Source organism: Oncorhynchus clarkii, unplaced genomic scaffold (genome assembly GCF_045791955.1).
Source record: "Oncorhynchus clarkii lewisi isolate Uvic-CL-2024 unplaced genomic scaffold, UVic_Ocla_1.0 unplaced_contig_686_pilon_pilon, whole genome shotgun sequence".
NCBI classification, from domain to species: domain Eukaryota; kingdom Metazoa; phylum Chordata; class Actinopteri; order Salmoniformes; family Salmonidae; genus Oncorhynchus; species Oncorhynchus clarkii.
Window position 1 is genome coordinate 15,690 of NW_027260849.1, and position 14,409 is coordinate 30,098.

Genomic DNA, 14,409 nt, shown 5'->3' on the forward strand with positions numbered 1-14,409 from the left:
TTTGATACGCCTATGCAGGTCTGATAACCAGTCATAAAATAATGCAATATATGTCACAACAGGTGTAAATATATGGGTCATGACAATGTTTGACCATATTATGACAGGTTATGACATACAGTATTATGATGTGGTTATGACCATGCCATAAAGTGTCATGGCACTGGGTGTCAAGTAAAGTGTCATGGTACTGGGCGTCAAGTAAAGTGTCATGGTACTGGGCGTCAAGTAAAGTGTCATGGCACTGGGTGTCAAGTAAGGTGTTATGGTACTGGGTGTAAAGTAAAGTGTCATGGTACTGGGCGTCAAGTAAAGTGTTATGGCACTGGGTGTCAAGTAAAGTGTCATGGCACTGGGTGTCAAGTAAAGTGTTATGGCACTGGGTGTCAAGTAAAGTGTTATGGCACTAGGTGTCAAGTAAAGTGTCATGGCACTGGGTGTCAAGTAGAGTGTTATGGCACTGGGTGTAAAGTAGAGTGTTATGGTACTGGGTGTCAAGTAAAGTGTTATGGCACTGGGTGTCAAGTAAAGTGTTATGGTACTGGGTGTCAAGTAAAGTGTCATGGTACTGGGCGTCAAGTAAAGTGTCATGGCACTGGGTGTCAAGTAAGGTGTTATGGTACTGGGTGTAAAGTAAAGTGTCATGGTACTGGGCGTCAAGTAAAGTGTTATGGCACTGGGTGTCAAGTAAAGTGTCATGGCACTGGGTGTCAAGTAAAGTGTTATGGCACTGGGTGTCAAGTAAAGTGTTATGGCACTAGGTGTCAAGTAAAGTGTCATGGCACTGGGTGTCAAGTAGAGTGTTATGGCACTGGGTGTAAAGTAGAGTGTTATGGTACTGGGTGTCAAGTAAAGTGTTATGGCACTGGGTGTCAAGTAAAGTGTTATGGCACTGGGTGTCAAGTAAAGTGTCATGGCACTGGGTGTCAAGTAGAGTGTTATGGCACTGGGTGTAAAGTAGAGTGTTATGGTACTGGGTGTCAAGTAAAGTGTTATGGCACTGGGTGTCAAGTAAAGTGTCATGGCACTGGGTGTCAAGTAGAGTGTTATGGCACTGGATGTAAAGTAGAGTGTTATGGCACTGGGTGTCAAGTAGAGTGTTATGGCACTGGGTGTCAAGTAGAGTGTCATGGCACTGGGTGTCAAGTAAAGTGTCATGGCACTGGGTGTCAAGTAAAGTGTCATGGCACTGGGTGTCAAGTAAAGTGTCATGGCACTGGGTGTCAAGTAAAGTGTCATGGCACTGGGTGTCAAGTAAAGTGTTATGGCACTGGGTGTCAAGTAAAGTGTGATGGCACTGGGTGTCAAGTAGAGTGTTATGGCACTGGGTGTAAAGTATAGTGTTATGGCACAAGGTGTCAAGTAAAGTGTCATGGCACTGGGTGTCAAGTAAAGTGTTAACTGGGTGTCAAGTAAAGTGTTATGGCAAAGTGTTATGGCACTGGGTGTCAAGTAAAGTGTTATGGTACTGGGTGTCAAGTAAAGATGGGTGCTGTTAATCAGCTAGGATGTCTATCAGATGTAATTATTAATTCATACATTAATACAACACCTCCTTATGAGAGCAAGGAGCTATTTACTTTTTGCTAATAATCTGCAATCAAAATTAAATTTCTCACTTGGCACAGATATCAGTTCAATGTTTTTATGTACGTTTGGCTGAGTTGTCACCTATTGTGAATTCAGTGTGAAAAAGAGGACATTCCCTTTACATTGATGACTTTTTGTAAATCCAATCAGTTTTCCACATTGATTCCATGTCATCAAGTATGTTTTGTTGTTGTTGAACTGATGTGGAAATGATATTGATTCCATGTCATCAAGTATGTTTTGTTGTTGTTGAACTGATGTGGAAATGATATTGATTCAATGTCATCAAGTATGTTTTGTTGTTGTTGAACTGATGTGGAAATGATATTGATTCCATGTCATCAAGTATGTTTTGTTGTTGTTGAACTGATGTGGAAATGATATTGATTCAACCAGTTTTTTGCCTGGTGGGGTGCTATGCCTTAATGTAATAGGCCAGGGTTTTCAAACCTTTCCTCGGGACCTCCAGCCTTTCCATGTATTGTAACTATTCCACAGCTAGCATGCCTGATTCAACTTGTCAACTAGTCATCAAGCCCTTGAATAGGTGAATCAGGTGAGCTAGTTCAGGGCTACAACAACATTGTGTGGAACGTCTGGGAGAGATGTTTGAAAACCACTGTAGTAGACTTTCAGGCTCTGAGGTTTGATATATCGGCCATTTCAGCACCATGGACAGCGCCCGCCTGACCGCACGAGACTGTAGGGCAGAATGTCGCAAATGAGTGCACTGCAATTTCGCTGCACTGATTGCTTTGAAATAACATAGGCTTTTGTCATTTAGCACGAGTTGTGACGGTGTGTCACCTTTAATTTTCAAGTAGGCAAACGCACATGTGTCCTTTTCAAAATAAAATCCGGAAAATTAACAATCGCTTCTCATTGTGACGTACCGTTTTGGGGCTTTACAGTGATTTGTGATGCTACGCTATGAATCTGTGAACTGGCTTTATTTGAACTATTTTTACTAGATCCATGCACTGCAATGTAGGCAAAAAAATCCTATAGCCTACCATTATTCACATTAGGGAAGGTTATGCAATAATGCAATCCATGTATTTCATAAGCTATAGGGCACAGTTATGATTGCACAAATTAAATATTTTTCTGAAGAAAAAAATACATTGGTTTATTGTAGGTTTTGTGAAACGGGTTCTTTATGTTTGGTGATCTCTGGCTGAGCTGCATACACCGCTGCTCATGCGCCCAGGGTTGAAGGCTGTAGGGTGACTTCAGTTGCAGCATCCTATTTCAGCCTGGTCTCATAGAATAGAAGTAACATAGTAATTCTAATCCTGGATTGGAACGAGTATGATATATTATGGTTGATATGGTTACATAAGGCAGATGATTACTTAAAGGAAAAATGAAAGTAGCCTTGTTGGTTGGAATGGATGGGTGGGCATACAACACAACATCTAGCAACCCAAGGTTGAGAGTTTTATTTTTTAAATTTTATTTCACATTTATTTAACCGGGTAGGCTAGTTGAGAACAAGTTCTCATTTGCAACTGCGACCTGGCCAAGATAAAGCATAGCAATTCGACACATACAACAACACAGAGTTACACATGGAATAAACAAAACATAGTCAATAATACAGTAGAACAAAAGAAAACAAAAAGTCTATATACAGTGAGTGCAAATGAGGTAAGGGAGTTAAGGCAATAAATAGGCCATGGTGGCGAAGTAATTACAATATGGCAATTACACACTGGAATGGTAGATGTGCAGAAGATGAATGTGCAAGTAGAGATACTAGGGTGCAAAGGAGCAAGATAAATAACTAAATTCAGTATGGGGATGAGGTAGGTAGATAGATGGGCTGTTTACAGATGGGCTATGTACAGGTGCAGTGATCTGTGAGCTGCTCTGACAACTGGTGCTTAAAGCTAGTGAGGGAGATATGAGTCTCCAGCTTCAGAGATTTTTGCAGTTTGTTCCAGTCATTGGCAGCAGAAAACTGGAAGGAAATATGACCAAAGGAGGAATTGGCTTTGGGGGTGACCAGTGAGATATACCTGCTGGAGCGCATGCTACGAGTGGGTGCTGCAATGGTGACCAGTGAGCTGAGATAAGGCGGGGCTTTACCTAGCAGAGACTTGTAGATAACCTGCAGCCAGTGGGTTTGGCGACGAGTATGAAACGAGGGCCAACCAACGAGAGCGTACAGGTGGTACAGGTCGGGTAGTTTCTGGAGCTTTGGTGACAGTTCAATTCTCATTGTGGACAATTTTGGCATTTTAGATCGGCTAACTTTTCAAATAATTACTACTTTTCAGCTACTTTTCAACTACTTAGCATGTTAGCTAACTCTTTGCCTAACCTTAACGTTAACCATTTTAGCTAACTCTTCCCCTTCCCCTAACATTTTAAAATAACTCCTAAACTTAACCCTAACCCTATCCCCTAACCTAGCTAACATTAGCCAGCTAGCTAATGTTGGCCACCTAGCCACCTAGCTAGCTTCGTAACATATCATACGTTTTGCTAATTCGTAACAAATTGTATATTTAGAAAATTCGTAACATATTGTACAACGTGCAAATTCGTAAAATATTTTGCATTTTGAAAATTCTTAACAAATAATATGAATTGTAATTTGTAAAATAACACATGAAATGGGTGATGGACATCCACAAATGAATACATGCCATACAAAACGTAACATACCATACCAAAATGAGTATCTCGGATTTACATAAATAATATTTCGAAATGCTCTGAGACCAGGTTGCCTATTTCCAGATCGGAATGAATGGGCAGTTGTTTTCTGTTCATTGCGAAGTAAAGAGGGAGTGCTGAATGTTGCAATAGAGTATCGTCAGTTTACCGCCAGACAGCAGCATCACCTTGACGATGTAGCCGAACAACAACAGCAAACTCGCCAATTTTGATTTGGGACCAACGTTGCTCAATTCAGAGCTCACTGTGTGCTTGCTTTGTCCGGGACGTTAGCGCTGCCACACGACACTTCGGATGAGTCTTGGATAGTGCTCAGGGGAATTTAGCCTAGAGTTCATCACCGTTTTTGTAATGCTTTTCTTTTACAACTAATATTACCATCAGAAGCGTTGCTGATCTTTACCGTGCCAATTATTTAGCTAATGGGTCGTTTTAGTGGATGTTCCCTCATGATTTCAGTGAGAAGATGACTGCATTTACTTTGCTCTGCTCGGTCGTGTGATTGCAGTGGGATAGCGGACGCTCACATTCAACGCTGGACTGAGATAGCATAGTTGTTCTAATCAAATATAAAGATTGTTTTGTTTTTTATCAGTCTCGTGCTTATCTTTGATGACAATTGCCTAGCGCTGGCATAAGTTTGAGTTGCCATAGACCGCCAAAAGACACAGAACCTAAACGTCGTTTCAACTTCTAGTCGTTTTTTTGACAACAGTCTTGACGGAGGAAGAATATGTTGATGAAGGAATATAGAATATGTATGCCGCTCACTGTGGAAGAGGTAAGTTAGGGTACTTATATCTCCCAGTTTTTGTGAACATTTTGCGTTTTCTTCTGTCCTACTAAACCTAAAACTGTGAAAGGTTTAGGCTGTTGCATGGTAGGTATCGCGTTGGTCATTGTATGGAATGTCTACCATGCTAGTTGCAAACTGGATGGAGTAGGTAGTTATGCCATTTTCTTGTGAAGAACTTTTGTACCACACTGATTGTAGGAGCTATTTAGAGTACTGTAGACTAAACCACAGGGTGGTGCTGTTGGAAGTATGCTAGGCCTACGCCATACTTCCCTTGTTTGGTTTATTGGCTTTAAGTGCCAAATCTTCACATGCATATCTAAGACACCAAGCAAAACATGTAGAGATGTTACAGTATGTTGTTGTCTGTGTGTGTCACTCTGCTAGCCTACTCATACGACCATCAGTTAGGACTTGTGTCACTCTGCTATTCTACTCATATGACCATCAGTTAGGACTTGTGTCACTCTGCTAGTCTACTCATACGACCATCAGTTAGGACTTGTGTCACTCTGCTAGCCTACTCATACGACCATCAGTTAGGACTTGTGTCACTCTGCTATTCTACTCATACAACCATCAGTTAGGACTTGTGTCACTCTGCTATTCTACTCATACGACCATCAGTTAGGACTTGTGTCACTCTGCTAGCCTACTCATACGACCATCAGTTAGGACTTGTGTCACTCTGCTAGCCTACTCATACGACCATCAGTTAGGACTTGTGTCACTCTGCTAGCCTACTCATACGACCATCAGTTAGGACTTTTGTCACTCTGCTAGCCTACTCATACGACCATCAGTTAGGACTTGTGTCACTCTGCTAGCCTACTCATACGACCATCAGTTAGGACTTGTCACTCTGCTAGCCTACTCATACGACCATCAGTTAGGACTTGTGTCACTCTGCTAGCCTACTCATACGACCATCAGTTAGGACTTGTGTCACTCTGCTAGCCTACTCATACGACCATCAGTTAGGACTTGTCACTCTGCTAGCCTACTCATACGACCATCAGTTAGGACTTGTGTCACTCTGCTATTCTACTCATATGACCATCAGTTAGGACTTGTGTCACTCTGCTAGCCTACTCATACGACCATCAGTTAGGACTTGTGTCACTCTGTAACTACAATGCCTCTGTAACTGTTTTCCCTCTGGTACAAATATAGAGTTAACTGATCGAAAGTGTTTGCTACCCTTCCCCAGACCTGTGCCTCGACACATTCCTGTATTGGAGCTCTACAGACAATTCCTTCGACCTCCTGGCTTGGTTTTTGCTCTGACATGCACTGTCAACTGTGGGACCTTTTATATAGACAAATCATGTCCAAATCATGTAAATTTACTACAGGTGAACTCCAATCAAGTTGTAGAAACATCTCAAGGATGATCAATGTAAAGAGTATGCACCTGAGCTCAATTTCGAGTCTCATTGCAAAGGGTCTGAATACTTATGTAAATAAGGTATTTCAGTTTTTTTTATTTTTGATAAATTAGCTAACATTTCTAAAAACCTGTTTTCGCCTTGTCATTATGGGCTATTGTGTGTAGATATATATAAAAAAAAATCAATTTTAGAATAAGGTTGTAACATAACAAAATGTGGAAAAGGTGAAGGGGCCTGAACACTTTCCGAATGCACTGTATGTGGGGGTGTTCATTCCCTTAATTTAAAGACACAAGTAAACTCCTGTAATGATCATTAGTATTTCCTATTTGTGTCCTTTTAGGGATGGTTTCTAAGAAATGACTTCATTTAAAAATAACTGGATCGTTCACATGTTGTTCTATAGTGAAAAATATATAAATGCAACATGCAAAAAATGTCAGATTTTTACAGAGTTACAGTTCATATGAGGAAATCAGTCAATGGAAATAAATGAATTGATGGATTTCTCATGACTGGGAATACAAATATGCATCTGTGGGTCACAGATGCCTTTAAAAGGCAGGCGCGTGGATCAGAAAACTAGTCAGTATCTGGAATTTTTCGATGGGAAGTTAAGCCCTAGGAAATTTTGCTTAAATTCATCTAAAAGTTAGCTAATAACAGTGAACCTTTTTTGTGGGATACACGTAAGGCAATTCTACGTCTTGTGGCATATTTTGGTTAAACTATCCTCAATTCAATGGAATGGAATGGAATCACATGTACAGCTGATTCTCAAGATCTTGCACACAAATGAGATGCTATTGAGCCCACACTACTACACTGTCAGAGGCAAGGACTACATGCTTTTTGATTACAAAACTGGGTGGGGTGAATATATTTTATATGACATACATGATTTTTTGTTAACTAGTAAATAGTAGCCTAAATGTGTTTTAAATCATTTCTAACTTTTTAACAATTTATGCTAATTATTTTTTGATACCATGTAGGTTTTAGCATGCTTGAGCCTGCTAACTGAGGAGTGTTAATTCACCTGTTTCCATACATGTTTAATTTTAAAACATTTGTCTTACAAAGGTGTTGTTTAATCTATCTGTTTAACTATTTATCTGTACATGAAATTGTATTTGTTTTTTAAAAACCTATTTAAAAAAAAATCTTTACAGGAAAATGCCACGGGCGCTATCTGATGTGTGGAGACATTTCCCAGCAGCTAATGTAGAAGGAAAAGCTGTGTACTTTTGCAAATACTGTGCCAAATCATATGTGAAAAATGCAACAAAGATGCAGAATCATCTGGCCAAGTGCATAAAGTTCCCTCAGCGCTCACAACAAGCAATCTCTGACAAAAGTCCCTACACTTCTATTCGAGGTGAAAATTATGAATCCGACACCTTAGCGATAGCAACAGCTCATGGTCCTCCTGGAATCTGATGTTTTTTTGACTTAGTGGAGGAACGTAGTCAGAGAAATGCTGATGAATGTCTTGCTCGATCTGTGTATACAACTGGTTCAGCTCTGATGCTCACTGGCAATGTGTATTGGAAGAGATTTCTGAATGTTCTTTGCCCAGCATACACTCCTCTAACCAGACATGCATTGTCTACTCATTTGCTGGATGCAGAGTTCAACAGAGTTTAAGTGAAGGTCAAGCAAATCATAGAGAATGCAGACTGTATTGCAATCATCTCTGATGGGTGGTCGAATGTTCGTGGGCAAGGAATAATTAAACTACATCATCTCCACCCCTCAACCAGTATTCTACAAGAGCACAGAAACAAGGGACAACAGACACACCATTCTCTACATTGCAGATGAGCTGAAGGCAGTCATCAATGACCTTGGACCACAGAAGGTATTTGCACTGGTGACAGACAATGCTGCGAACATGAAGGCTGCTTGGTCTAAAGTGGAGGAGTCCTACCCTCACATCACACCCATTGGCTGTGCTGCTCATGCATTGAATCTGCTCCTCAAGGACATCATGGCACTGAAAACAATGGATACACTCTACAAGAGAGCCAATGAAATGATTAGGTATGTGAAGGGTCATCAAGTTAGAGCAGCAATCTACCTCACCAAGCAAAGTGAGAAGAATAAGAGCACCACATTGAAGCTGCCAAGGAACACCCGTTGGAGAGGTGTTGACATCATGTTTGACAGTCTTCTAGAGGTAAAACAGTCTGCCGATATGGACAGCCCCATCAAGAGGAGTCTCCTGGATTATGTATTTTGGGAGAGAGTGGTAAGCAGCCAGAAACTCCTGAAACCTATAGCAGTTGCCATTGCACGGATTGAGGGACAATTCCATCCTGTCTCATGTTCAGACCCTGCCTGCAGATGTAAGAGAATAAATCCGTATTGCCCTGCCCACTTCACTGTTGCTCCAAGCAGAGGAAACTGCAGTTCTGAAATACATCAAAAAGCGTGAAGACTTCTGCCTGAAGCCCATACATGCCGCAGTGTACATGTTGGACCCCAAGTATGCTGGCAGGAGCATCCTGTCTGGTGCAGAGATCAACAAGGCCTATGGTGTCATCACTACTGTGTCTCGCCACCCTGGCCTGGATGAGGGTAAGGTTCTTGGCAGTCTGGCGAAGTACACTTCCAAGCAAGGGCTTTAGGATGGAAATGCAATATGGCAGTCGTTCCAACATATCTCATCAGCTACCTGGTGGAAGGGACTTTGTGGATCTGAGGCTCTTTCCCCTGTTGCCTCCTCCATCCTCCAAATCCCACCAACATCGGCCGCCTCAGAGCGCAACTGGTCCATGTTTTGGAACACACACACCAAAGCACGCAACAGGCTGACCAATACATGGGTTGAAAAATTGGTGGCCTTCCGGGCAAATTTGAGGCTTTTTGAGCCTGACAACGAGCCATCCTCAACAAGGTTAGAAAGTGATAGTGAAGATGAGGCCTCAGAGTTTGATGTTCAAGAGGTGGACATTGAGGAGGTCCAGGGAGAAGACATGGAAGCCTGAGAGGAAGACAACCAAGGCTTTAGTTTCTAGACTGTCATTTTACAGATGTATGTTGAAAACATTGTTGGGAGATGTGATGGATCATTGGGGATCCTTCAATATTCCCTTTTGTTGTTCAGTGAAATCATCCCATGTGAAGAGGCAACTCATTTAATTAAAGTTAAATTCATAACTAAATCGATTTTTAAATTTCTATTGGAAGGATTTAATCATTTGCAATTATGTCTACTTATGATAAGGTAAAAGGTTTATGTTTATGTCTCCATATGATATGGTAAATATATCCAATGCAAAAAACATCTACATTTCACTGGTATTAATATTAATTTGCATATATTACCATTAATTCCAATATATTCCCGTTAATTCCCACGGAAGGTTTCCACCTCTGAATATTCCCTAAAATGTGCAACCCTATCTGGATGTTTTTAGTTCAGCTCATGAAACATGGGACCAACACTTTACATGTTGTGTTAGTATTTTTGTTCGGTATATAATGTATATTTAAACATTTTGAACTTAAAAAATTAAGCTTTGTAAAAAAAAAAGAGTCAACTCCAAAATTGTATAATGGTTTTATGAGTTCTGTCACATATCATCTCTACAGCTGCATCCCAGACAGGGTCTGTAGTTGTTGTGAAGCACTGTGTGTTGTTCCTGATTAGAGGAAACACTCCCACCGTGGCCACTCTAACCATACAACATTGGTCTGCTGGCACCGCAGTGCTTTTCAATTTTGTCGACAAAATTTTGCAGATGTGTTCACAGGCTGTGGGAGTTTCCTGGCTGCGAGACACTGGCAGTTAATTTACTGCATTCTGGGATGATGAGATACAGTACGTTTGATCTCAGGGGCATTACACTTGATCTTCAATGGGCAGAAAAACTATTTTAGTTCCCTGTGGATTATATTACTGTATCTTCAGAGAGAGAGAGAGAGAGAGAGCTCTGCTACCCACAGACTGTTTGTTTGATGCCAGAATAGGATCCTGAGCCTTCTTTGTTTCATGACCTTGCTGTGTTCTGATACCCCTGCCCTCAGTCATGACCTGAGAGAGGTTTACAGTATATGCAGGGAATGAGGGTATGTGTTCCTGCTAAGGCCAAACAATGATAGCTTGTGGGGGGACAAAAGCCCTTAGTATAGTCCTTCTGGAGAAGTAAGCCTATGACTTCCTGACCTCGCAGCACACAAATCTGCATTTCAGAATCTTTGTTACTTTCTGTCTGACCCTGTGTATCAACTTGTAACTCTTGAACATCTTGGTTGAAATGATAAATTAAGGCCCTCTTCAACCTTTAGATTCCTGTTTGCTATAAGATGATGACCAGAGTTGACACTGCATTCCTCTATTCCTCAGCAAGAGGAATCATCTGTTTCCCCTGAAACATCAATTAGGCCTATTACTGTGTCATAAAGTCACAGGATCCAGGAGTCATTACACCCATTCCAAACATGTCAACACTTCACAAGAACAAGGTTCTCTTACGTAAAAATAAGCTAATTAACCCTTAGTTGCCATGGAAATGTCATAAAGGGGTGTAAGTCATAAAGTCAACCGAAAATCTTTCTGTCACGGCCGTCTGGAAGGGATAAGTAGTCCAAAGCGCAGCGTGGTGAGCGTACATTTTCTTTATTTGATAAAAATGTTGCCAACAAAACAAAGAAACGACCGTGAAGCTTAACGGGGCGATAATGCCACTAACAAAGTTAACTACCCACACTGAAAGGAGGGAAAAAGGGCTACCTAAGTTTGATTCCCAATCAGAGACAACGATCGACAGCTGTCCCTGATTGAGAACCATACCCGGCCAAAACATAGAAATAAAGGAACCTAGAAATCAAAAAATAGAATGCCCACCCCACATCACACCCTGACCTAACCAAATAGAGAAATAAAACGTCTCTCTAAGGTCAGGGCGCAACACTTTCTGCTTATAGAGACACGTACCTATGGACCCTCTTTAGGTCTCTACAGAACATTGACTTAGGTGTTTCTATATGGACCATCTTTAGGTCTCTACAGAACATTGACTGAGGTGTTTCTATATGGACTCTCTGGTCTCTACAGAACATTGACTGAGGTGTTTCTATATGGACTCTGGTCTCTACAGAACATTGACTTAGATGTTTCTATATGGACCATCTTTAGGTCTCTACAGAACATTGACTGAGGTGTTTCTATATGGACTCTCTGGTCTCTACAGAACATTGACTGAGGTGTTTCTATATGGACCATCTTTAGGTCTCTACAGAACATTGATTGAGGTGTTTCTATATGGACCATCTTTAGGTCTCTACAGAACATTGACTGAGGTGTTTCTATATGGACTCTCTGGTCTCTACAGAACATTGACTGAGGTGTTTCTATATGGACCATCTTTAGGTCTCTACAGAACATTGACTGAGGTGTTTCTATATGGACCATCTTTAGGTCTCTACAGAACATTGACTGAGGTGTTTCTATATGGACCATCTTTAGGTCTCTACAGAACATTGACTGAGGTGTTTCTATATGGACTCTCTGGTCTCTACAGAACATTGACTGAGGTGTTTCTATATGGACCATCTTTAGGTCTCTACAGAACATTGACTGAGGTGTTTCTATATGGACTCTCTTTAGGTCTCTACAGAACATTGACTGAGGTGTTTCTATATGGACCATCTCTAGGTCTCTACAGAACATTGACTGAGGTGTTTCTATATGGACCATCTGGTCTCTACAGAACATTGACTGAGGTGTTTCTATATGGACCATCTTTAGGTCTCTACAGAACATTGACTGAGGTGTTTCTATATGGACCATCTTTAGGTCTCTACAGAACATTGACTGAGGTGTTTCTATATGGACTCTCTGGTCTCTACAGAACATTGACTGAGGTGTTTCTATATGGACTCTCTGGTCTCTACAGAACATTGACTGAGGTGTTTCTATATGGACCATCTTTAGGTCTCTACAGAACATTGACTGAGGTGTTTCTATATGGACCATCTTTAGGTCTCTACAGAACATTGACTGAGGTGTTTCTATATGGACTCTCTTTAGGTCTCTACAGAACATTGACGGAGGTGTTTCTATATGGACTCTCTGGTCTCGCAGCAGGTACAGTCCAAACAAACACCTCAGTTACAATGCTTTATTTCCATGGTGACATTGTTTTGCCGTGGAAATGAGAGCGGTGAAGGTTATCCCTTTTAATAGACCGAGCACAGCAGAATAGTTTGACAGATGGCCTCTCATTTAGCTGCTGCGCGGGATGTGCAATTAACAGAAGGGACAGTGAGTTCAGGGTTTTAAGTCATTTTCTTTCAGGACTCTCCGCTTGCAGGTTGAAACTATTCGACTTTCAGAGTCCACTTAAAGGAGGAAATGATCAAAAGGACGAGGTTGAGAATGTTATCATTCAATGGGCATATCTGATGTGCTATATCCTATTACAACCACTTCAAAATAAAAGTATCCTATGTGTGCCATTACCATAACATCACTTCAAGCTCAATTCAATGTTATAGCTCCATAATGTCATGAATGACTAAAATAGCCTTGGCTTTTAATGCGGGACATATCTTTGTTCGATCTGTTCTATCTGTAGGCCATCTGTTGTTTCCAGGTGGTGCTTCAGTTTCTAATTCCCGCCTCCTGGACTTGAGCATATGGAATGGATTTATTTCCTCTTGTAACTACCCATCCCAGATCCGGGAGCGTAATCATCAACTGACACTAATTAGCATAACGCAACGGACATAAATATTACTAGAAAATATTAATATTCATGAAATCACAAGTGAAATATATTGAAACACAGCTTAGCCTTTTGTTAATCACCCTGTCATCTCAGATTTTGAAAATATGCTTTACAGCCAAAGCAAGACAAGCATTTGTGTAAGTTTATCGATAACCTAGCATAGCATTATGCCTAGCTAGCAGCAGGCAACCTGGTCACGAAAATCAGAAAAGCAATCAAATTAAATTGTTTACCTTTGATGATCTTCGGATGTTTTCACTCACGAGACTCCCAGTTAGAGAGCAAATGTTCCTTTTTTCCAAAAATATTATTTTTGAAGCCGAAATACCTCCATTAGTTTTTCACGTTTGGCTGAGAATTCGACCGGAAATTGTGGTCACGACAACGCCGAAAAATATTCCAAATTAGCTCCATAATATCGACAGAAACATGGCAAACGTTGTTTATAATCAATCCTCAAGGTGTTTTTCAAATATCTATTCGATAATATATCAACCGGAACAGATGGCTTCTTAGTAGGAAAGAGAGAAACAATGACCGCATTTGTCCTTTACGCACAAAACACTCTGAGAGACTTCAGCTGACCACTGACGCGTTTTCAAAAGAGAGACTTCAGCTGACCACTGACGCGTTTTTTTTTTCTCAAAATAAAAGCCTGAAACTATGTATTGTGACACTAGACACATTAGGGAAGCCATAGAAAAAGGAATCTGGTTGATATCTCATTCACTGCTCAATAGGGACACATAGGAACGCAGAGGTTTCTAAATAAGAGTCACTTCCTGATTGGATTTTTCTCAGGCTTTCGCCTGCAATAACAGTTCTGTTATACTCACAGACAATATCTTTACAGTTTTGGAAACTTTAGAGTGTTTTCTATCCTAAGCTGTCAATTATATGCATATTCTAGCATCTTGTCCTGACAAAATAGCCCGTTTACTTAGGGAACGTTATTTTTCCAAAAATGAAAATAGTGCCTCCTAGATTCAAGAAGTTTTTAAGCTTATTGGTATCTGTAGAGTGTTTGTTGTGTTTTGGTATGTTAGGAATAGTTGGCCTTACTGTCTTCACTACCCCTAGTGTTTCTTTGAGGTCGTAATGATTTAACCATCTACGTGACCAGGTGTACTATTCCCCACAGTTATTAACAAATGAGAACATTGCCTACTCCCCATTGAAGAGACCAAGTGAGAAAGTATCACCCTCTGAA

The 14,409-nt window shown here is 40.8% G+C and overlaps 1 protein-coding gene across 1 annotated transcript in view; it reads left to right on the forward strand.

Moving 5' to 3' along the window:
- Positions 1-4,418: 4,418 nt before the first annotated feature.
- Positions 4,419-14,409, forward strand: part of LOC139401908 (cytoplasmic phosphatidylinositol transfer protein 1-like) — a 131,742-nt gene continuing 121,751 nt past the window's right edge. The window contains exon 1 of the mRNA XM_071145916.1: positions 4,419-5,056. Within this exon, the coding sequence (XP_071002017.1) occupies positions 5,009-5,056 (48 nt within the window). The 5' untranslated portion in view covers positions 4,419-5,008. The remainder of the gene's footprint in view (positions 5,057-14,409) is intronic.